Source organism: Colossoma macropomum, unplaced genomic scaffold, assembly GCF_904425465.1.
Source record: "Colossoma macropomum unplaced genomic scaffold, Colossoma_macropomum, whole genome shotgun sequence".
Lineage (NCBI taxonomy): Eukaryota > Metazoa > Chordata > Actinopteri > Characiformes > Serrasalmidae > Colossoma > Colossoma macropomum.
Window position 1 is genome coordinate 66,985 of NW_023495530.1, and position 25,484 is coordinate 92,468.

The window sequence follows — 25,484 nt, forward strand, 5'->3', positions numbered from 1 at the left end:
AAATCTTGTAGAAAGCTTCCCAGAAGAGTGGAAGCTTTTAACTTAAGTTAACTACTAGTAACGAAGAGGAACTTGACGACCCCCAAGCTTTTGTTCTGTGGACTGATGAGTGAAGAGTGGAACTTTTTGGAAGACAAGGCTCCTGTTACATCTGTCATAAAGCTAACATGGCATTCCACAATAAGAACGTCATACCAACAGTGAAACATGGTGGTGGTAGTGTGATGCTGTGGGGATGCTTTGCTGCTTCGGGGGCTGGGCGAATTTCCAAAATTAACAAAACTATGAATTCTGCTCTCTACCAGAAAGTCCTGCGGGGAATGTCCAGTCATCAGTATACAGTCTGAAGCTTAAGCTCAATTGGATTATGCAGCAAGAAAATGATCCGAAGCACAGTCCACATCAGGATGGCTTGAAAGAAACAATGAAGGTTTTGGAGTGGCCGAGTCAAAGTCCTGACTAGAGCCTCTTGTAGTAGAATCTTAAACAGGCAGTTTATGCTGGAAAGCCCTCCAGTCAGCTGAATTAAAGCAATTCTACAAAGAAGAATGGTCCAAAATCCCTCCACAGTGACGTTAAAGACTGATCTCCAGTCATAGGAGGTGTTTATTTGCAGCTGTTGCTGCTGAAGGTGGCACAACCATTTATTAAGGTTAAGGGGCAATTCATTTTTTTTAATTCAGGTGATATAAGTGTTGTAAAAGAAATCAGGATCCACACAAACTGAATATTAGCCAATTTGCCAACTTAGTCCATAATTTGCTACTGAGTTTGTTCAGGCATTTATTCTGCTTTTCTTTTTCAGCTGGATCGAAAGAATCTCTTCTCTCTGCAACAATATCAGCCAATGAGGAAGCCATGACTATTCTGGAGGAGGTGATCATGTACACTTTTCAACAGTGTGTCTATTACATCACTAAGGTAAGGCAATGTATGTGTTGTAATCATGAAATTAAAACTAGTCATTTTAATTCTGAATGCATCTTCGCCAAACATCTGCATTTTTCCAGCCGTTTGCTGAAACACAATGCTTTCAATGCAGTTGCTGTCAATATAACAATACATAGTTACTGGCCTTCATTTTAAACTTCTACAACAGTTTAAAAGCTTTGAGCTCTGTTGATGGGCTTTCCGGAAGAATCTGCAGCTACCTTGGCTATTTACATATTTGCAAGGCTGAAGTTTCTGTGAAATCTGTATAGGTTGCATTTCTCTCTTTCATCTATATAGAAGTTGCCTGCTGTGAGTATTCTGGGAGCTAATTAGCTGAGCTAGAAGGCAGGATATGCCAGCTTACTTGCAAGAACGACAGTATTGTATGAACCAAGCTGATACAAATTCAGAGTATATCTACAGTATGTGGACACCCCTTCTAATTATTGAGTTCAGGTGTTTCAGACACACCCATTGCTAACAAGTGTATGAAATCAAGCACATAGCCATTAACACTGGCAGTATAATGGGTCATATTGAAGAGCTCAGTGACTTTAAACTAGGAACGGTCACAGGATTCCACCTTTATCACAAGTCAGTTTGTGAAATATCTGCCCTGCTAGATCCGCCCCAGACAACTGTAAGTGGTATGATTGTGAAATGGAAGCATCTAGGAGCAACAACAGCTCAGCTATGAAGTGATAGGCCACACATTCCAGAAGAGTGGAGACCACAGAGAGGGGGGCAGCTCTATATTAATGTCCATGGTTTTGGAATTGAATGTCTAATAACTGTCCACATACATTTGTTTTATGTGTTAACTTACTTTCACAAAATCAAGGAACTTCTTTTTATCCTTCTATCCATTTTTTTATGTTGTCCTCTTCCTTTACTGTCTACATAAGATGTCCAAAAGTTTGTAGACACTTGTTCATGATAGGGACTTTGTCCCCCTTAGCTGCAGTAACAGCCTCTACACTTGTAGGAAGGCTTTACACTAGATATTGGAACACTGCTGTGAGGTTTCGACTGCATTCAGTCACAAGAGCTTTAGTGAGGTCAGGTACTGATTTTGGATGGGTTCTGGATCACAGCTCATCCCAAAGGGAGTGGATGGAGCTCCAGCACTCCAGAGAACGCAGTTTCACAGCTGCTCCACAGCCCAATGCTGGGGGGCTTTATACCCCTCTAGCTGATGCCTTAGGCTCATGTGTAGCTGCTTGAGACATAGCTGCTTCATTCTATTTTATTGGCAATGCTTTTCTATGGATATCATACAAGCCACGTGTATGCAGTTGAATGTCGGTGTCAACAGCGGGTGCTGAATTTTCTGATTAGAAGTATACAGTGTATGTATACGTTTGTGTGGTTGGTTTGATGTTTATATGTGATTGTGCACTCTTTTTCTCCAGTCCTTATATGTGGTTTTGCCAGCCCTGCTGGACTGCAACCCATTCGGAGGCGACTCGTCCTCGGAGCCATGCCGGCGGGCTGCGGGGGTCTGTGTCTGCACCGTGTGTGTGATGCCAGAGGCGGTGAGGAGGGTGGTGAGCGTCTTCCAGACCACCGCTGACCTCCTGCAGCAGTACCAGGTTCACGCAGAGATCCAGAGCCAGATGTTCGCTTACCTCTTCTTCTTCACCAACGCCTCCCTCTTCAACCTGTTAATCGATAAAGGTGCAAGAATCACACACTTCATATCACAAGCTTAAATTTTGTTTGCATGCACATGACACACAAGGTCCTTTTGCATGCATGCAGCTATGGTTTTTGTATTCATACTGCCTTAATTTGTTCCAGAACACGGAACAGTACTGGCACACTGTGTTGTATAGATGCCACTGTTGTGCTCTCTGCACGACTTCACGCTTTGTATTTTCCACAGTTTTACGTATAATAGGCATGCTTGAAAACAGCAAGTATCAATGCAACCGTGGCGCATTGAAGGTGGTTTTGAGATGGATCTATACCGAACGCATTTTCTGAAGAAAATGCAGAATGATTGAGAAGTAAGTCTCAGCTGATTGCTAAGGTGTTGCTAGCTGGTTGCTATGGTATTCCAGGTGGTTGCTTTGCTATCCCAGGTGGTTACTAGGTGGGTGCAAAGATATCCCAGGTGGTTTCTTGTTGATAGGTGGTCACTATGGTATTCCAGGTGCTTCCTAGAGTATTGCTAGGTGGTTGCAAGACTGTTGCTATGTGGTCGTTATGGTATACTTTGTGGTTGCTGTGGTATTCCAGGTGGCTGGTTTGCTATCCCAGGTGGTTACTAGGTAGGTGCAATGATATCCTAGGTGGTTTCGTGTTGATAAGTGGTCACTATGGTATTCCAGGTGCTTCCTAGAGTATTGCTAGGTGGTTGCTAGAGTGTTGCTAGGTGGTCGTTATGGTATACTTTGTGGTTGCTGTGGTATTCCAGGTGGCTGCTTTGCTATCCCAGGTGGTTACTAGGTGGGTGCAAAGATATCCCAGGTGGTTTCTTGTTGACAGGTGGTCGCTGCCGCCGAATTATCTGGACATGAGACACATTAAATGAGAAATGTCAAATTGTTCCAGTCTATATTTCATCTACTTTCCTTGGCTTTTCACTTTTTGCCATTTAAAACCATGTCCTTCGTCGACACTCACGCAGTTCCTCACATACACTGGTGCTTGCCAGGCCATGCCTGCACTGTCATACGTCTTCATTAAGCATGTGGACAGCAGCTGCTTCCATGGCAACAGTCAGAGAGAGAGTGGGACGGTGAGGGAGTGAGAGGGCAGGTAGAACAACCAGGGAGAAAGAGACAGACGGGAGCGGAATGAGAAAGTAAAAGATTCCGGGCAGGAGAGAGAGTGATGATCTGCAGGATGTTTTAGTCTGCCCTCTAGTGTCTCTTGCCACACTGCATACACTAGACTGAACTCATGAGTCTCTGCAGATGCCTGGAATTAAATTGAAGATGGCCAGTAACATAGACAGACAGTGGACAGTTAGTTCTATAGCTGCCTATGTTATGTATGCGCATCATTGCTGTCGTATTGAAACCACACAACTACTTTTTCTGTTTTATTTGAAAATGACCACTGCATCACCACTTCATGATGAGTGTACCAATAGAAATGGTCCAAAATTACTTAGAATAAATTTAGTTTCATGAACATGTATTAATGGGAATTCCTCTGATTTGCCAAAACTTCTGCGTTATCATTGAGAGGTAAACAAATTGATTTAAGGTAGTTTGATATGAAATAGTTCACTGTAGATTGACTTATTGCATTTTTGTTTACAGTGATGGTGATGAATGACTACAATAAAAGTACAGCCATTTTATTTACTGTCCAAAGCCACCAATGATAGTACAAGTTTCTGTTTGCATGCATGTTATTAACCATTTCATGTAATAACTTTCTTTGATGTAGCTTTCAGGGACTTGAATGGGACAAGTTTCCCAAAAGCATCTTAGTGTTAAGACAATCTTAACTGGTAGAGAGAGTGTTCATGGTGGTGCTTACTCTGCCATTTAAGATCTGTTATCATCTGTTATAGCCACGTAGGGGAAGGCAACTCCATATTGATGCTCATGGTTTTGGAAATGGGTTTTCCAACAAGCTTGTATAGGCGGGATACTTTTGATGATTTACACCTGTTCTGTGGCCAAAAGTATGTGGACACCTGACCATCCCACCTATACAAGCTTGTTGGAAAATCCATTTCCAAAACCATGGGTATCAATATGGAATTACCTCCCACTACGTGGCTATAACAGCCTCCACTATTTTCGGAAGGCTTTGTCCATGGGATTTTGGACAAGAATTCCAGGCTCACAATCGATTTTGTCCCAAAGCTCTTCAGTGGGGTTTAGGTCAGGGCTCTGTACAGGACACTGGAGTTCCTCCACACCAAACTTGTCAAACTCGCACATGCTGGAACAGCAAAGGCTCTTCCCTGAACTATTGCCAGAAAGTTGGAAGCAAATAATTGTCTAAAATGACCATTATCCCTCCTTTACTATTGGCACTATGCATTCCGGTACATAGTGTTGTCCTGGCACAGATTTGTCCATCAGACTGCCAGATAGTGAAGCATGATACAACACTCCAGAGATCATGTTTCCACTGACAATGTGCTTTACACAACTCCAGTCGACGCTTGGCATTGCTCATAGTGCAGCGCCAAGCGTCGGCTGGAGGCTTGAAAAGCCCAAATAATCATCTTCTAGTCCTTTGTTAACACCAAAGAAACCTTATTTTGATGTTTTTTTGGAAAGAGCCCTACTAGCCCATTTATACTATCCCTCACTAGTTACATGGTTAAAATCATCTCATAATATACAACACAGAATTTGTTACTGTATATCACAATATGGAAAATGGAAAACCCCAACTTCAATACAATTAATTATACAATTAATTCTGTCAGATCTGATTACATTTCCAAGTAGAAATATTATGACTGGTGCAAGAAAAGACTGTATAGTCATAAAACCAGACCGTGCATTTAGAAGGTCAGTTAATTTTAAGGAAACTTGAATTTACTAAAACTGCTAGTTATTTAACTGCTTAAGCCGGCCTCGTCTGTCACGCTGAAGAGCTACATCACTAATTTCCTTTTTTAAAGGGCAGCCGGTGGCATATGTTTTGCGTGTACGTGTGCACGCGTGAGTGTGTCTGTGGAGAGAGGGCACTGTGAGGCGGTGATTATTTCTCCAGACGTCCATAATCCTCTTTGTGTCATAACAGACAGAGAGGATCAGAGCAGTGCTTACACACACACACACATGTACACACAGATATACACACACTAGCACCAGTTCATTTCGCTGGGGTAACACAATGTGTGCTCAGGCCAAGCATACTAAACATCAGGTGGCAGTCTTTGTACTAGGCAAGGGTAGGCAGCTGCTTAAGGCACCCATGAGCGAAAATACAAATTAGAAATACTGTACATGCTAATATTAAACAACCTATTTTAAAACGTATATACATTTATATACATTTTAAGAATGGCTTATAATTGCAATTGTTGCAATTATTTTCAGGAATTTCAATGCCGGAAAACCCCCGGTTATGGTTATAATGGACTCTTCTGTTTTTTTATGTGATTTTCTGAGTGTTGAGAGAAAAAAAAAATAAATGTCATCAAAAGTCATCCAAGATGCAAAAATAGCCAAAAAAAAGCTTAAACTTTGTCACAAAACTTTAAAAAAATGAATTTCTAAATACTTCTATGTTACTCTATACTAAATTATATTACTACATATTCTAGGTTGATTCTATGGTGTTCCAGGTGGTTGCTAGGCTATTGCTTGGTGGTTGCTATGGTGTCCCAGATGGTTGCTCGGGTGTTGCTAGGTGATTGCTGTGCTATCCCAGGTTTGTTGCTCAGGTGTTGCTAGGTGATTGCCATGGTATCCCAGGTGGTTGCTAGAGTGTTGCTAGGTGGTGCTATTGTATTCCATGTGGCTGCTAGAGTGTTGCTAGGTGGTTGTTATGCTATCCCAGGCGGTTGCTCAGGTGTTGCTAGGTGATTGCTGTGGTATCCCAGGTGGTTGCTAGAATGTTGCAAGGTGGTTGCTATTGTATTCCATGTGGCTTCTAGGGTGTTGCTAGGTGGTTGCTATGCTATCCCAGGTGGTTGTTCAGGTGTTGCTAGGTGATTGCTGTGGCATCCCAGGTGGTTGCTATTGTGTTCCAGGTGGTTGCTAGAGTGTTGCAAGGTGGTTGCTAGTGTATTCCATGTGGCTGCTAGGGTGTTGCTAGGTGGTTGCTAGATGGTTGCTATGCTATCCCAGGTGGTTCCTAGGGTGTTGCTAGGTTGCTAGATTGCTGTGGTGTTCCAGGTAGTTGCTAGAGTGTTGCAAGGTGGTTGCTATTGCATGGTCACTGCTAAGTGAAAGACAATTGTCATTTAATGATGATCATTCTAAAAACTCAATAGAAGCACAGCATTCCTGATCAGAAGAACATTCCAGAGTCGGAACAGTGTTAATCTTTCTAAAACTGCGGAACAAAAGTCTCTAAAAAAAAATATATGATGAATAACAATCACTAACAAGCAAAATGATCTTTGAAGATAGTGGGATAATTTCACATAGCATGTCTAAAATAGATTTAAAGTGATTTCACTTGCCATGATTGCACTGTAGATGATTGCACCACTCAGGAGCCCACTAATATAAAAATGCACATCCAGGGGCCCCCATTCCTGTCCTTTGTTTAGAGCCACAGACTCAGCCCTGATAAACATACTGTCCACCTTGGTGCTGTATTTCGTGCAAAACTGAAATTAAAAGAGAAAAATTCTGAATGTGTCTTTACTCTATGTTTGTAGGTCCTGCGAGGGGCTGGTTCCAGCGTTCCCGAGTGCTGCAGATCCAGGCGTGTGTGCGTATGGTTCTGGACTGGGCTAAAGGCGCTGGTAGGGCTCAGCTCGCCCAGAAGTTTTTCGCCAAGCTGTGCAGCGCCGTCACCATCCTTGCCACACCCGTACAACAGCTCTCACAGGTGATTATTTATTTGTGCATTTGTAAAATCTGCTTTGTAGATTTTTTTTTTTTTGTTAAAATTAAAAGATGAATGTAAAAACACTAAAATACGGAGCTGCGAGTCACCCTGTAAAGCCTAAAATAGGATTTTAAAAGTCAGAGATGTCAGGTCAAGAGCTTTTTAGACCATGTAATACATCTTTACCTGTTAACGTCACATGCATACAAAAAAATAAGGCCCTGCTCAATGTTTACGTCTCAAATGCTGCAAAATCAACATTATATTGTTGAAGATATAATAACTATAGCAGATCATTCACTCACGTCCATGGAAGACACATTCTTCACCAAGTTCTCTTTGAATTCTGTTTCAATCGTTAGATTCATCCGCTCAGGGAAGGGGTCCAAAGCACAATCCATGTTACAGCGTTCTTCCACACATTGCATGCAATTACATATTTTCACCAGCGAGGTCCCCAAATTCCCAACAGTGTTAGCTTTAACAAATAAAACTGTTTTTAATATGCATTTTTAACGTGCTTTTAAGTGCAAAGACATTTTCAGCCAAAAGATGCATGTAAGTTTGAAGCTATTGTATTGTATAGATCCAGATTTCTCAACCTGTGGGCCGTGGACCACCAGTGGGCCATGAAGCACTCTTTAGTGGTCCACGGGCCTGAATTTGGAGGCAGTAGTTCGTAGTGGGCTGGTAGAGACGTATAAACAAAAACCTTGCTGTTGCAGGCTAATTAGACGCCATCAGTTTGAAACAATGCAGTTTGGAACAATTGTTCAGTGCGGAACTTTTTTCTTTAGTTCGCTCTGTTCTGACGTGTGTGACCTCCACCCGTATTCGGGTCTGAAACAAACAGCTGAACCCTGCGGTCTCGGTCTGCTTCCAAAAGAACCCTGTGCAGTTCACTGCCGGTGTGAACGCATTCTATGATGAAACGAGGAGACGGCTCTCCTCTTCTTCTAGCAGGACGTCAGCGCTGTACCGTCAGTATAATCTGCCTGTTTTAACGTCTGACTTTTTGCTCTAATGTCGTTCCTGCAGCTCGAGCTGCAGCTGATAAAAAGACCAGCCATAAAATAATAGCTGTGATCTGTGTTTGATTTCTGGCCGAGCATCAGGGACCTGAATAGTTAAACTCAATTTTTTAAACTGATGACAAAGAAGCAGATATCAAGCTTTATTATTATTGTTGATTGTAGCGACGCTGATCCAAAAGCGTGAGTGGAGTGAGGTTTATTTCAAATGAGGCGCTAAAACGCTCAAAACTACAGAGACATCTTCAGACCAAACCGTGACTCCTGTGGGAGCCACGAGAGTATTTTCAATGAAATCATGATGGACTGCAGCTCCAAATCACAGTCCACATGTACATCTACCTTTTTTCTCTTTCCCCTGTTTTGACATCTCTGCAAACATGTTTCTTTTTACCATGTTATGTTTTTTACTATAACTGCAAATTTTGTTTTTTGGTGATTGAAGTAAAATGGACGATCTGATCGTTTTCAGGCGCTAATTCACAGGTTTTTAGTTTTTCTGTGGGCCGCTATGCTTTATAGTTATAAACAGGTGGGGCTTGGAGTGAAAAAGGTTGAAAACCCCTGGTGTAGATCTTATCTTAAATCTTATCTTATCTTATCTTTTCGTGTGTGTGTATGTGTAGATGAGTTGGAAGGTGTTGTGTGCGGAGCACCCCACTCTGAAACCAGTCCAGCTGCACAGAATTCTTACGCAGTACCAGCTCATTGCTGAGGTGGGACATCTCCCAATGTGGCAACCAAGCAGCGAAGATGAAGCCTACATCTACAGAACAGGTATGTGTGTACGAGTGCAGTGTGCATTTGAGCTTGATTATTCATACACTACTGTTCAATAGTTTGAAATCAATGTTTTAAATAAAATAAATGTACAAAATTATTCTAAAATGCAACTTCACATGTTTTAGATACACCGATCAGTCATAACATTATGACCACCTCCTTGTTTCTAAGCTAATTGTCCATTTTATCAGCTCCACTTACTATATAGGTGCACTTTGTAGTTCTACAGTTACAGACTGTAGTCCATCTGTTTCCCTGCATACTCTGTCAGCCCCCTTTTACCCTGTTCCCCCTGGACCCTCACAGAGCAGGTACTATTTGGGTGGTGGATCATTCTCAGCACTGCAGTAACACTGACGTGGTGGTGGCGTGTTAGTGTGTGTTGTGCTGGTCTGAGTGGATCAGACGCAGCAGTGCTACTGGAGTTTTTAAACACTGTGTCCACTCACTGTCCACTCTATTAGACACTCCTACCTTGTCAGTCCACCTTGTAGATGTAAAGTCAGAGACGATAGCTCATCTGCTGCTGCACAGTTTGTGTTGGTCATCCTCTAGTCCTTCATCAGTGGTCACAGGACGCTGCCCACAGGACGCTGTTGGCTGGAAGTTTTTGGTTGGTGGACTGTTCTCAGTGGAGCTGATAAAATGGACAATGAGCATAGAAACAAGGAGGTGGTCATTTATGTTATGACTGATCGGTGTAAGTATTAGAAATCTAGCAACCTTAAAAAGGAAAAGAAAAATGAAATTTTGGAAATTGATTAATGGAGCCATATGTTTTAAAATAACTGAGAAAGCTGTATAACATCGACAGTTAAGTTTCAGTAAAATTAAAAAAACGTAATTTGTTGTATTTCAAATCTCAAGGCAGATGAAACAATAATGTAAATAAATAATTACAATGTATTTTTCACTATTTAATATATTTGTTTTTTGAAAATGTATTAAAATTTATTTTGAAAACTGCTTAAAATACCTAAAATGCATTTTGATGAATGTTGGTCAATTTTTAATGAAATCATTGTATAGTAAGCTGATAGAAAAACAAGCAATGCAAGTGATTCCAAATATTTGAATGGTAGATTATGTTTCTGTGACCCAATAACAAAGTTGAAAATTCCATTTTGCCACTAACAAAGCAATCATAACACTGCCGAAACATTACCAAATGTTTCAGTAGTGACAACTTTGACCATTTTAAAGTTCTTTGACTTTGGGACACAATTACTTTAAAACAATGGGATCTAACTGCTCACCATGTGGCCTTGAGGAACAGGGATGCCGTCTCACTTCCTGCTTTACAATGCAGGGGTTGTGGCTAAAATAAGGCTTCACCTATAGACTTAAACTCTTTGTGTTACAGTAGTGACATGAAAGCATAAATCAGCCTCTACTGAATAAAGTTCATTTGAAAATTAAATTTCACTTCAAAAGAATCAAAAAGATCCCCTATAATTATATAATAGGTAATAATACCCTATAATTGATGATTTTGTATATAGTTAGCTTCTTACTGTCTTAATGTATGACTAATTCAATATAAAGCTCCATATAATGTACACTTCTTAGATTGTTCAGAGAAACTATAACAGTTAATGACTATAAATTGAGTTTATAGTGCATCTTTCTGAGTGTTTCTGTAAACATAAAGTCTTTTCTGTAAAAATGGTAAAGGTGTTTCTTATGGAAGCCCTAAAGGCCCATGGATTTGCATGTTGAACGAGTTATTTTTATTTATTTTCTAAAGATCTCATTACATTTCTGTCCTTATCACGGCAAAACAAATGTTGTTTTCTCAAGATCTTGGATTATTTACCTCATTATCACAGTGTAACGGACATCGTTTTATTAAGATAACATTTATTTTGCCATGATGATGAAAAAAGATGAGATATCAAGAAAGTAATAGTTTGAAATCATTATGTAGGCAAAACCTGCTGTTCCTACCAGGAAGACATTTTGATGAACATGAAGCTGAATGTTGAAGCTAAATCCACTTAAAGGATTAGCACATAGTTTTTTTAAGCTAAACAAACTGTTGTATTTTTCCTCTTTAATTGAAAAGTACCAGTGAGAAAATTCAAATTTCAGTGGAAAGGCAAGGTGCCCATCTTTTGATGGCCCGTGTCTGTAAGCGTTTGTAAGAACATGAGTATTTATGCATGTGTACGTTACAGTGGATCTGCTGGAAAGCTTCGAGAACCACCCTCCCATTGTGTTACCCAGCGCTGGCTTTAAGGTGGACCTGGAGAGTGACAGTGTGGAGGACAGTATCTACAGGCAGCTACTCTACATCAGGCACTTCCTGTGGGGTCTTCGCTCCAAGACACATCCAGCCAATGGCAGCGCAGACAGACAGGAGATCCAGGTGTGTTTTCCTCACAAATGTAAATATACCAGAGGTTTAATTACCTTTTACAGCCACAGTCTGGAAATTTTATTGACGCATAAAAGCAACTAGAGCTCCGAATGTTTGCAGACATAAGCAATCTACAGCAGAAGTACAAACCTGAAGTCCAAAAAAGTTGGGACAGAATTTGAAATGCTAACAAAACAGAAAGTAGTGATTAGTACATTCACTTTGACCTGTTTTATATCGAAAAAAAAGTACAAAAACATGGTATTTGATGTTTTATCTCATGAACTTTATTATTATTTTTTCCCATTCCAAGTATGATGCCTGCAATATGTCCCAAACGGGACAGAAGCATGTTTACTACTGTGTTATGTCATCTTTCCTTTTAACAACACTTAAAAGTCATTTGGGGACTGAAGATGCCAGCTGATTCTGTTATACAGGAAGAATTGTTTGCCATTCTACAGTTCTACAAGTCTTTAGCTATGCAACTGTTTGGGGCCTGCATTCTTGCATTTTGTGCTTCATAATGCACCACGTTTCCAATGGGAGGTCTGGATCACGGGTAGGCCAGTAGAGCACCCGCAGTCTCTGATTATGCACAATGTGGGTTGGCATTTTCATGTTGAAATAAGCATGAACATCCCTGAAAAAGACGGCGTCTAAAGGGCAGACTTTGTTGTTCTAAAATGTTTAAATATCTTACAGCATTAGTGGTGCTTTTACAGATATTCAAGTTAACCATTAATACACCCTACATACTATGAGAGACCCTGGCTTTTCAACTTTACACCAGTAACAATCTGGATGAGTCTTTTTTTCTTTGACCTGGAGAACACAATGTCCATTGTTTCATTAAACAACCTAAAAGCTTGACTCGTCAGACCTCAGTACACGTTTCCACTGTGCATCAGTCCATTTCAGATGAGCTTGTGCAGCGTTGTTTCAGAGAAGTCAGCGTTGTTTCTGGTCGTTGTTGACATGTTTTCATTTAAGTACAGGTCAAAGTGGATTTACAAAGTATTGCTTATTGTCCCAACTTTTGTTGGAATTGAGGTTTGTATTAAGCCTTGATCATCTTAACAGTGTTTAGTGTTAGTTTAAGGAACTACTAACATTGTTTTTATACATTTCTTTAGAAATATTTGCTAATTATTCTTTGAGCCAGTATGAAATTAGTCACACCTCAATTCTCCTTAAAGAAATAAGCTAACTGTGAACTTCCTCATAATTGTAGTTTAAAAATAAAAGAGCAGGGAATGTGTAACTTCTAACTTTTAACTAAAAGTATATTCACATATGCAATGTTTACACTGTGTATAGTGTATACACAGTGTAAACGTTGCATATAGTATTTTTGTTACTACTCTGGACCTGCACATGTTTGATGACGCACATGCACACCAACATTGTTCAAATCTAGGCGAAATTCTGTATTAGTGCCTTGGCTAATCACTGGATCATGCCAAACATCTCAACCAAACATCTGCTCTCGTTCTGTTTTTAATGTTAGCCTTTGCAAGTCAGGTTCATAAGGTCTGAAGTTGACAACCAAGATGAGTTCTGAGGTTCAATCCAAACCAAATTGGTAGACACGAGAGTCACACTTAATCTGATTATGGGATTAGCTTTGTAATTAAGCACCTCTCAGCTGGACGGATTATGGCCACTGTGTGCGTATTCTAATCCCTCAGAGAAGAACACTCCAAATTTCTGCAGTACAGAGGCATTGTTTAAAGATGAATCCAAAACATGTCCATTTTTATTTGGCTGGTTATTTTTTTAGCCAATGTTCGTATCAGTGTAATTAATGCATGCTTAAGCCTGTTTAGGGAGATTATAGCAGCATTTTGAGCCCATGTGTGAAACGTATGGCACTGAGCAGTATTACAGAAGATACAGTATCATTTTGGCAGCAGAACACTGGTTGGTATAGTGTAGTGGGTGCCTTCTATGCTGTAGACTGGGGTTCAATCAGCTGCGTGGGTAAGTAGCCTACACTATACCAATGAATCCTTGGGCAAGACTCCTAACACTACCTTCGCCTATCCGTGTAAAATGATTAAAATTGTAATTGCGTCTGCCAAATGCCATACATGTAAACACCATTGACAAGATTCTCATAATACTTATTTCAAGACAAACTGGCCTGACTAACAGGCTAAAAAGCACCAATACATTGTAGCTACAATAGAATTACAATTTATTGCATTAAAAAAAAGTATTTTTTTGTAATAATTGGAATTTCCACTGTATGCAAATGTATGGGAAGCAAATATATGGCTAATGTACTCAAACCATCAGTTCTTCAATGGAATATGTATGTGTGCACTTGCTGGATGTCCAGCATGGGGCACTTCTCACAGTATTTTGTAGTTTTGTTTCTGTTGTCTGTCTTCTAGTCTTTCCTATTGTGTTACCCTGGTTCACTTGTCTATGCACTATTCAGAGTGTGCTTTATGTTTGAGAAATCATGGGAGATTTTTCTGGACAAAAACTGAAAAAAATGCTAGAAGGGAATTCAGAAGGCATTATAATATGTTTATTAAAGGCAATGTGCCACTGTATGACAGAATATAATGATTAAATTGGAATAGAAAAATGCAGAGAAAAATATATGATTTGAAAAGATCAGATTTATGTGTCCACACAGCTTTGAAAACATCAAAAAGTGGATTTTAGCCTGACAATGTGAACGTAGCCTTACTCCCAGCTGCTGCATGATGTTTTCCAGCGCGACCATCTTCAGGCCCACAGCAGCCCCCGGCCTGGTGCACCCCAGCGAGGGGAGGGAGAGGGCGAGGTGCGAGACTGCTCCGGGACCCTCGGGGGACGAGGAGAGGGGGCAGGAGCAGAAGACAGACCTCTAGACAGACCACCACACAGCACTCACTACAGAAATGGGACCGCCATCCGCCACAGCAGCCAGAGCCACGGTCCAGAGTCATCCTGTCTGCTAACTCCCCCAAACACACCCCTCTACCCAGAGCTCGCACACTCACACACTGGCACACAGTCTGCCATACCTCTTTACCCCGAACACACACACTCACGCATTCACACACAGGCCAACGGGTGTGTGCGCTCCACCCCCGAGCACAAGAAGATCAATGGATTCATCAGTAATGGCATTGAAGGTTAGTTGGAAACTCACATTGCACCTTTTCTCCTTCTTTTAGTTTTGTTTCTGTATGTATGTTTGTGTATGGGTGTCTCTTCAATTAGGGATACATTGTAAATCACAGCAATGTTCTGTTATGCTATATTTCTATATAATGCTATATACAGTACTGTCAAAATGGCCAGTGAAGTACATGTTTTCAGGAATAAAAGCCAGAAAACATACAGTTAAAAGCCAATTGCACAGATATATATATATATATATATATATATATATATATATATATATATATATATATTTGTTTTTTTTTCAGTATTTTGCCTTTATTACAGCTTCCATTCTCTGCAGGAGACTCACTTTCAGTTTTTCAAAGACACGCGCAGGGATATTTTTCTACACCTCCAAAGCTCAGTCTTAGAAGTTGTGATGTTGTGAAGTTGTGATGTTGAGGTCTGGACTCTGGGGTGGTCAGTCCATTGCTCAGCTTCTTTATTTGATGTGTCTCCTTTTCTCAGTGAGGTTCTTCTTGACAGCTACTCGTCTTCTCACAGTGGAAGGATGGACAGAAACACCTGTGGATGTTTTCAGATCTGAAGCAGCTTGATTTTCTCCTCTCTCTTAAAGATGAAAGCTTTAAGTGTTGTTTATCTGACGGGGGCAGTTTTGGTGGTCTACCAGGTCTTGTAGGTGGTTGCTAGGAGTCACATCTTCTTAGAAATATCTTCTGGGGCTCCCGAGTGGTACAACCGTTGGCTCTGGTCTAAGCATTGGCCCTATCATCAGGAGATCGCTGGTGATGCTACAGCCATCCGTGGCCGGGAGTCCAAGAGAGCATAATTGGCCTCACTCTCGGGGTGGATAGGATGACCACCCCTTCCCCACCCCCCATCACTCAGCATGATACTAGTCTGCGCAGAAGTCAGCTGACGTAACAGATCTGGCGGTTGCCGCTTTCCTCTGAGTGCGTTTGGCTGTCCAGTGACGTTGCATGAGCAACAGTTTGAAAAGATGTGGTGGCGCTTCACAGGACAGGGGGAAGCCTGTGCTAGCCTTCGCCCTCCTAGTGCTGGTGGTATTATGTGACTGGGGGAGTTCTAACAAGTGGGTGCAGTTGGATACGACTAAATTGGAGAGAAAACTGGGGGAAAAATAAAATAAGAGATATCTTTTGAAAAACTGATAACTGTGACTTAATGGTTGTTTTGACCTCTGGAAATGACCTCTATGAAGGGTGGTCTCTCATTTTTGCACAGTACTGTATGCAAAGAAAACACTTGTTCTGATCAGTTGAGCCAATGTTGTGAACAGTTCATGAAACCAAGTGCAATTGCTAACTTTTGACTAGGCAAAAATTAGCTATATGCTGATAGTGTTAGTTTAGCTACCTGCATAGCTAACAAAGTGCTAATCCTAAAAACAGCAAAAGAGCAAACGGGAAACCACGTCAACTACGTTCTGATGCACTTGGTGGTCATAGTAGCTTTACCCAGTCTTGTCGGAGCCAGTTAGCTTTAACTACAAGCATAACAAAAGACAGAGGTAACTTTAAATTAAAGATAGACACAACTTGATCAATCGTTACTCCATACTGTCTCCTAAAGGAGTTATTGCACTCATTTGAAGCTTCGTAAGTTCCATGACATGTCTCAAGGAATGTGCTTTCTGCTTTTTTTTTCTTTATTTCTCTATATTTGAGCTTTATGTTGAGGAGAAAATGAACTATTGAATGAACTACGGAACTATTCAATGCTAGCCGAAAGCTTTATTCTGTGGTCCAAAGCTCATTTGGTTTAAACAACATAGACTGCATTGAATTGTGCCTGCAAAATTTTACCACACATGTCTAAAGAATTTTCTTACCACTTCTGGCTAAACTGTTCATAGACTGTAAGGGCTGGATAAAAGCTTTACATTTTCATTTTTAGATAAGGTTGAAAGGTCCCTGAATTGAGGAATCACCCATATGTTCATGTTTGTTTAAGGAAATGTGTATTGTTGTATGGTTTCGTGTGCACATCCATGTTTGCTCAATCTGTCCTACACCAATAAGAGTTTGGGTGTGCGTAACGTAAAGGTGTCTGCAACTTGCCTCACTAGTTTTGCCTGTGACCTGGATATTGCATGTTATTGTGAGTGTGTATATGTGTAATACAAACCCTTTAGTCTTGTGCGCGTGTGTGTCCACTCCACCAGGCCCTCTGAGTGGTTGTGGCTTACCTTTCCCCGTCCCTCTGCCCCATACCCTGGGCCCCAACTCTGATGCTATCTGTTCCGTCTTTGTAGTGGACCTGGACAAAGGACCTTATGGCCTTGGCATGGGACTTATCGATGGACTTGTGAGTTTCGGCTCTACCCTAAAATAAACACCCTGGTAGTTGGAAGCAATTGGCACCATATAGTACGGCTAGCCTGAATTATTTAAATACTTGAGTATTCATTCGTTATGTTAGTATCCTTTTTTTAAAGCCACAAACTACAACATATTTCATAAACCAATGTCTTTAGATAGAAAAAAAATGTTGTTAATAATGGAAAGTGTTACAAACCAAAGCTAGTTTAGTTGAATGCAGTATATACACTGATCAGGCGTAACATTATGACCACCTCCTTGTTTCTACGCTCATTGTCCATTTTATCAGCTCTACTTACTATATAGGTGCACTTTGTAGTTCTACAGTTACAGACTGTAGTCCATCTGTTTCTCTGCATACTTTGTCAGCCCCCTTTTACCCTGTTCTTCAGTGGTCAGGACCCCCATGGACCTTCACAGAGCAGGTACTATTTGGGTGGTTGATCATTCTCAGCACTGCAGTAACACTGATGTGGTGGTGGTGTGTTAGTGTGTGTTGCACTGGTCTGAGTGGATCAGTGCTGCTAGAGTTTTTAAACACTGTGTCCACTCACTGTCCACTCTATTAGACACTCCTACCTTGTCAGTCCACCTTGTAGATGTAAAGTCAGAGACGATAGCTCATCTGCTGCTGCACAGTTTGTGTTGGTCATCCTCTAGTCCTTCATCAGTGGTCACAGGACGCTGCCCACAGGATGCTGTTGGCTGGATATTTTTGGTTGGTGGACTATTCTCAGTCCAGCAGTGACACTGAGATGTTTAAAAACTCCAGCAGCACTGCTGTGTCTGATCCACTCACACCAGCACAACACACACCAACACACCACCACCACATCAGTGTTACTGCGGTGCTGAAAATGATCCACCACCCAAATAGTACCTGCTCTGTGAGGGTCCATGGGGGTCCTGACCACTGAAGAACAGGGTAAAAGGGGGCTAACAAAGTATGCAGAGAAACAGATGGACTACAGTCTGTAACTGTAGAACTACAAAGTGCACCTATATAGTAAGTGGAGCATAGAAACAAGGAGGTGGTCATAATGATATGCCTGATAGGTGTATTCATGACGGGCATCCACGTCACCTAGCCAACAAACTGCAATGCTTTCCAACTGGCTATTGATGCTACAATGCTAAAAAGTCACATGGAAGTACTTAAAATGATCTAAACGTATAGTGGTTCTTATTGTACTGTGTGGTAGGCGGCGATCCTCACACCACGGCCAATATACACTACGAATACTGTACGTCATTGCCAGCAACTCATAATCATAAGTCCTACAACCATCCATATGACTCTGAATCCATATTGATTAACCACTGTTTGTTCATGCATGTGGTGTGATATCAGCAATGCTTTGTGGACTTGTGTGGACTTGCAAGTCTTCCATAAACCTTTAAGGCACTGCAGCATGTTTTTTTTGATGTTTATTATTTTGTACATATTTATGAACACATGAAGAAAACATAACAACAAACATATTTTTCCAACAGATGATGTAAAAAACACTAAAGGTCGGAAACAAATGGTGTACAAAATGTACCTCAAAACCAATAGCCTCTTACTTTTAGCTTTTGTCTTTAAATCCAATATCAAGCCACATGAATTGGCCTATTAATATATTTATACGGTCCTTATACCCAGTGTATGTATACATGTTCCTTATACTCAAAGGATTAAGATATTTAATACTGAAAATCTCATTCTAAAGCCTTGAGGGTTACTCTGTATCTCTGATGATAACATTGTCCATCTACGTTACCTACTCTGTATGTGCAGCACACCCCTCTGAACTCACCCGGAATCTACATCCGCACACTGATCCCTGATGGGCCAGCAGCTTCAGATGGCCGATTGCATATTGGAGACAGAATCCTGGCTGTAAATGGAACCAGTCTCATTGGAGCCGATTACCAGAGGTCAGCACCATTCACGCATGCATATGCTCAGCTTCCATCTGTCCTCATTTTCTCTCTCTTATTCACAGTCACAGTGTACAAATCTTGGCACAAGCTTTGGCACAGTATGCATAGTTATACACATAATCCAGTGTTTTTCCTTACAGCTTCAGAGTCTTTTTAAAATGATATTATCAGGTTTTTATGTGAAATGTGTGGCTATAAAGTAAGGTACGTTTACAATAATGACCTCTAATGGGCATGGAACTGCATCCAGATTCTGTTCTTGTACAGCCACCAGCACCAAAACTAAGACAAGAACAATCCAAGATGTTCTTGGAACATTTTATGAATTTTCCAAAAATTTAACAGATTCGCTGAAACGCTTTACTATATAACTGCTCAGCACTTATTAGCTTGGTTGCAAAAAATTGTGGCCATACCAGTTTTATCCACTTGCCAAATACAGAAGATCTACCTGCAGAGGAAACCATACACATACAGTTGTATGCAAAAGTTTGAGCGCCCCTGTTAAATTACATGTTGTGAAATTTTTAAGTGAAAATATACACACATATACACACACCTCTGCATGTTGTAATGCACAATTATTGTTTATTTGCTGAATGTGTCAAATTGGGGAAAAAGACAAAGATAAAATGTGGTTGTTGCCAAAGTTATGGTATGTTTTATATTTTATGTTTTGTTTTTTGTTTTTTTTTTCCACTCCAGTAAATAAACAGAAAATAAATGGCATATTTCAGTGTGATCTCTGGAGAGGATGTGTTAACCTTTTTCACATAACATTTACCAAATATGCCATTTGGCCAAGGGTGTTCTACGACTGTATACTGAAATGTATACTGGAAACAACCCCGAACATTTAAAAATGCATAGAAAAATAACAGTCTAAGGTAAAAAAAAAATTTGAAAAAAAATTGAAAAAAGAAGAAAAACTACAACCCTATTATAATATAGTCCACAATAGTACAAAGACAACATATGAAATGTTGAAACTGAGAAATTTTACTGTTTCTTGATAAATGTGTGCCTATTTTGAATTTATTGGCAGGAACACGTTCCAAAAAAGTTGGGACAGGGGCAACAAAAGACTAGAAAAGTTGTATAATGCTAAAAAAAAAACACTCTGTGAAAGACTGTGTGAGCTCATTTGAGATGGACTGAGACAAAGGGGAAAAGTGTTCTGTGGTCCGAAGAAATTTGTAATGTTTTTTTCAAATCATGGTCACTGTGTTCTCCAGGCTAAAGACTGTCAGGCTTGTTATCAGTGCAAAGTTAAAAAGCCAGCATCCGTGATGGTATGGAGTTGCATTAGTGCACATGGCATGGGTGACTGGCACCATTAATGCTGAATGATATTTAAAGGTTTTGGCAACATATGCTGCCATCCAGACAACGTCTTTTTCAGGAAAGCAACAACAGAGATTTATATATATAATCAGCTACAACGTACGCCCTCTGTTTTTTAAAGTCAATGCTACTGCAGAGGCAACGATGGCACGGTCCTGACAATTTCTAATGGGAACTTTGATAGAAAAAAAAAAAGCTGTGAAATCAGAATATAACAAACTCAATTCCAAAATCTCAGTTCCAGCCTTGATTATTTCAGCAAGACAATGTCAAGCCACATTTTGCATGTATTATAACAAAAGTGCTCCGTATTAAAAGAGTGCGGGTGCTAAACTGACCTGCCTGCTGTCCAGTCCTGTCACCCACTAATAACATTGGGTGCATTATGAAATGAAAAATGCGACAAAGTAGCCCCCGAACTGTTGAGCGGCTGAAAACCTATATCAAAGAAGATATTTTTCAAAACTACAGCAGTGTCCCCTCAGTTCCCAAACGCTTACCGAGTGTTGTTAAAAGAAGAGGTGATGAAACACAGTAGTAAACATGCCCCCGTCCCAACCTTTTTGGAACATGTTGTTGGCATCAAATTCAAAAAGGGCATATATTTTTCAAAAAACAATAAAAGTTGATATGTTGTCTTTGTAGTATTTTGTAGTTTTCATGATTTGCATATTATTGCATCCTATTTTTATTTACATTCTGCACAGCATCCTAACTTTTTTGGAAATGGGGTTGTAATTTTTTTTTTTTCCATGCCAGCAAATAAATAGAAATTGTGCACTAGAGTAAAAAATAAAAGGCGTTCCGTGTGTTCTCTGTAGAAAAAATGTTAGCCTTTTTTACTTAGAACATTAGCAGAACATGCCAATTTTCCAGAGGGGGGAATGACTCTATGACTCTATACTGAAATCCATGCTGGAAACTACCCAGAACATTCAAAAATGAATAGAAATACAACAGTCCAAGATTTAAAATAATAATAATAATAAAGAAAACACCAAGTCAAATGTAATTTGAATAAAAGAATAACAACATAAATAGTTTTTAAATGTTTATTTTTGAAAAAAAATAAGGAAAACTTTGGAAACTATGGAAAAAATAAACATTTTTGGAGAAAAAACACTTAAAAGCCACCACAATAGAAGGTGTTCAGCATTTGACACATTCAAGGTGTTGTCCTTGCCATAGGAAGTAATCAATACAATATCTATTAAAACATATCGACTATCCCTGTGGGCCAGAGAAGTGCAGAACTGACTGTATCCCCCTATGTCTCTCTCTCTCTCTCTCTCTCTCTCTCTCTCTCTCTTTCTCTCTGTCTCTCTCTCTCTCTCTCTCTCTCAGTGCTGTAGATTTGATCAGACTGGGTGGAGGACGGCTCCGGTTTCTCGTTGCTAAGTCAGATCCTGAAGTGTCAGAGAAGATCAGTGCCTCTTCCTGCTGAGACTGGGGGGGAGGAGGGAGGGGGGCTGCAGGTTTGGTTCTCCACCTTGACAACATGAGAAACTAGAAGCCCTCTCTGTGTTTGGGGGAAAGTGTATAAGCACATCATAAGACACTCAGCGACTACTCTCCTTAACCTCCTATTGCACTCAGAGGAGAGCCTTAGCACAGCAAGACTCTTCAACATGCTCAGAAACTCAGACAGCCCTTTTCTCCCTCTGCCTCATTTGCATTTTGGGTCAGTCTCCCAGAAAAGAGAAGATTTTGAAAAAGAAGAATTTGATGTCATCGCTGCCATATCAAAACTTTCTAAGTCTATTTATTTATTTATTTTTTGCTTCTTTCAGTATTATTATTATTATTATTATTATTATTATTATTTTAGACTATTCAAAAACACCAGCTGCACTTTGTATTGTGTGAACATATCATGATGAACGGATCAATAGAAATGGTCCAAATACAATCTTGTTACATTCAGGTCTGGAACATATTTCCACCACATATAAAGTAACCAAGGGAGATGCGAAGTTTTGTTATGGCAGCGATGATTTGCTACATCAGGCTATGTGAGTTGGAAGTAAAATGCAAATAAAAATGAAGAGATTTCATAACAAATTTCAGTGATTTGGAGAAGAATGTTTCGTTCAGCTTTTTTGCTATAAGCTTGAAATTAAATGTAAAAAAAAAAAGAAAACATGTAAATTTAGTCTAAATTAAAATGTGCCGTTAAAAGAGAATTCTACCGATTTTTCAAATTGTCCATTCAGTCTTTGAGATGTAAATAAAGTCACTCAGAGTGGTTTGATGTGCTCCATTTCAGAAAAACATAGAATTTTTCACAGTGGTGGTTATAGGAACCAGACATCCACCTCTAAAAGCTCCCTCACAGAAAGTTATTACATATAATGGTTGTGAATTCACTGACCGATGCCTGAGACACTGTTTTACAGCAAGATTTTTGGCAGAAACCTTTTTAGATTTTATTTTTAACATCTATTCATGGTGGAAAGGTCATGTACCTTTCCACCATGAATAGATGTTAAAAATAAAATGTTGTAAGGCAAAATAGTCTTTTTCCAGATTTATCACAATTTTACCATCATTAGTATTACATATAAAAATTTAGGCAAAGGTTCACTAGTGGTTTTGGATCGTAAATAAAATGCCTGTATTTGCATCGTAAACATTGCAACGTCTTGTTCCTATCACCACTAATGAGTTGCTAAGTTTCTCTAGAGTGAACCATTTCACATCAAACCACTCTGAACTTTGTTTACATCTCAACCATTGAAATATGTGAATTTTTTTGAAAAACCGGTGAAATTCCAGTTTAATAACAAGTCTTTTTGACAGCCTTGCTAAAAAGACACAATGTATCCTGTTTACAGTTATCTATCATACATCTCTGGAAAAAGAGCTTTTGCTTGGTAAAATTGTTGAATGTTCCTGATCAATGAAGTTACCTCTACATGAACTCCACAGCTAAATGAATGGTAAACCGCTAAATGAATAGTAAAATAATGTAGACCAAATGGGCTACAATGTTCAGTTTCATTTTTGTATTTATTATGTCTCTTCTTATTTGGCCATCAGTTGCACTGGTTGATGTCAAAATCTTATCTCTGAATCTACTATCTGTTTTTTCTTTTTAATTCTTTCATCTCAACTATCATCTCTTTCTCTGTCACTTCCATTTTTCTTGCTGTCTTATAATAGTAAATTTTCTATGTTAGTAATGCAAACACAATTCCAAAAAAGTAGACAGTAGATAAAATGCAAATAAAAAACAATTTGTAAACTGTCTTTTAATTTAGGTATTTAAGTGAAAACAACACAAATAAGTGACATTTATTTTACCTTGTCACCTTTATTGGTTTTTGTTAATATACTTTCATTCCAAACTTTATGTCTACAACACATTCCAAAAATGTTGGAACAGGCAATGTACAACTGGGAACTTTGTGGAATGATCAAAAAACCTGCTTTGGAACTTTCCACAGGCAATATGTGAATAGGTAACAGATGATGCCAGTATGTTTGGGTATAAAAGGAGCATTCATGAAAGGCTCAGTTGCCGCTTTGCAAAAAATTGTCCAACGGTTTAAGAAGAAATGTTTTGCAAAGCAGTTACAGTTCATAACATTTATTAAAGGTTCAGATGTCAACAACCTCCAGAAACGCCGCCAACTTCTCTGGGCTAAAGCTCATCTGATATGGACTGAAAAGAGAAACGTGTTGTGCTCTGATGACTCCACCTTTCAGACTGTTTTTGGAAATAGTCAGTGTCATGTTCTTCAGGCCAGAGGGGAAAGGGACCATCTTGATTGTTACCAGCGTAAGGTTTAAAAGCCAATGTCTATCATAGTATGAAGGGGGGTTTTAGTGGGTAACCTGCACATTTGTGAAGGCAGCATTAATGTTGAGGGGTGTATATGCAATTTGGATATACATATGCTGCCATCTAGACAACGTCTTTTTCAGGGACATTCCTGCTTGTTTCAGCAGAACAGTGTGGCTTCATAGTAAGAGAGTGCAGGTGCTAGACTGGCCTGCTTGCATACCAGACCTGTCTCCCGTTGAAAATGTATGGCATATTAAGAAGTGCCAGATGTATTATGAAGACCCTGGAATATTGAGCACCTGTAGTGTTAAACAAGAATGGAGAAAAAATGTCCACTTTTCCTAACTACAACAATTGGTGCCCTCATTTCCCAAAGGTTTTGTAACACAGTGGTAAACATGCCCTGCCCCAACTTTTTTGTAACATGTTGCAGGTATCAAATTTAGAATAAGCATATGGATACAAACAACAATAACATTAATTAATAGACACATGAAATATCTTGTCTTCATACTGTTTTGAATTGAACACAGGTCATAAAGAATTAGCGCTAATTAATAATTCCTTTTTTATTTAGATTTTTTACTACTGTCCTAACTTTTTTGGAATTAAGTTTGTTATATTCTGATTTCACAGCTTATTTTTTTTCTATCAAAGTCCCCATTAGAAATTGTCAGAACCGTGCCATCGCTGCCTCTGCAGTAGCATTGACTTTAAAAAACAGAGGGCGTACGTTGTAGCTGATTATATATATAAACCTCTGTTGTTGCAGTAGTCAAATGTGGTTTGCTATGGTAACAATTCCTGATCGGGGCTTTAAACTCATCATATCCACTTATACTTGACATGAAGAGTGTTACGAAGATACACAACTATCAAGATGAAAATGTAAAGCTAACATTTTTATTTGTAATTGAACAATAACTCTGCACAAGGTTAACAATATGCAAAAATGACATTTATTTTTTCCCATAATTTCATGTTTGTATATTATCTGTGTTGGTATATTTCATAACTGCATTTTGTTTTCTCAATTAAACTTGTATTTGGAAGATTTATATGTCAAGATACATTAAAATTAAACTGAACACTGGGGAAAAAACAATGTTTTGGTTATTGTAAGATGTAAACTGATCAAAATTGAATTGGTCCCACTTTACATTAAGGGCTAATAAATGTGTAGCTGCACATTAATAATACACGCAACAACAGTGTAACTACTAGTGATGCATTCACTGTTACAGATTTGTTACAGTAGAACAGTTTATGTAAATACACATGTATATCAAGTATCTTGATAGTTTCTCTTATGTAATTACACGTGTAACAGTGTTTTTTCCAACAACACTTTTGTAACAGATGTGTAA

General features: G+C 39.5%; 1 protein-coding gene across 1 annotated transcript in view; it reads left to right on the forward strand.

Moving 5' to 3' along the window:
• radil (Ras association and DIL domains) overlaps positions 1 to 22,102 on the forward strand; it is a 44,671-nt gene extending 22,569 nt beyond the window's left edge. Inside the window, exons 7-15 of the mRNA XM_036562849.1 lie at positions 806 to 921; positions 2,346 to 2,610; positions 7,247 to 7,419; positions 9,077 to 9,227; positions 11,411 to 11,601; positions 14,324 to 14,726; positions 16,904 to 17,046; positions 18,841 to 18,980; positions 21,675 to 22,102. Of these exons, the coding sequence (XP_036418742.1) occupies positions 806 to 921; positions 2,346 to 2,610; positions 7,247 to 7,419; positions 9,077 to 9,227; positions 11,411 to 11,601; positions 14,324 to 14,726; positions 16,904 to 17,046; positions 18,841 to 18,980; positions 21,675 to 21,774 (1,682 nt within the window). The 3' untranslated portion in view covers positions 21,775 to 22,102. The remainder of the gene's footprint in view (positions 1 to 805; positions 922 to 2,345; positions 2,611 to 7,246; positions 7,420 to 9,076; positions 9,228 to 11,410; positions 11,602 to 14,323; positions 14,727 to 16,903; positions 17,047 to 18,840; positions 18,981 to 21,674) is intronic.
• The last annotated feature ends 3,382 nt before the right edge of the window (positions 22,103 to 25,484 follow it).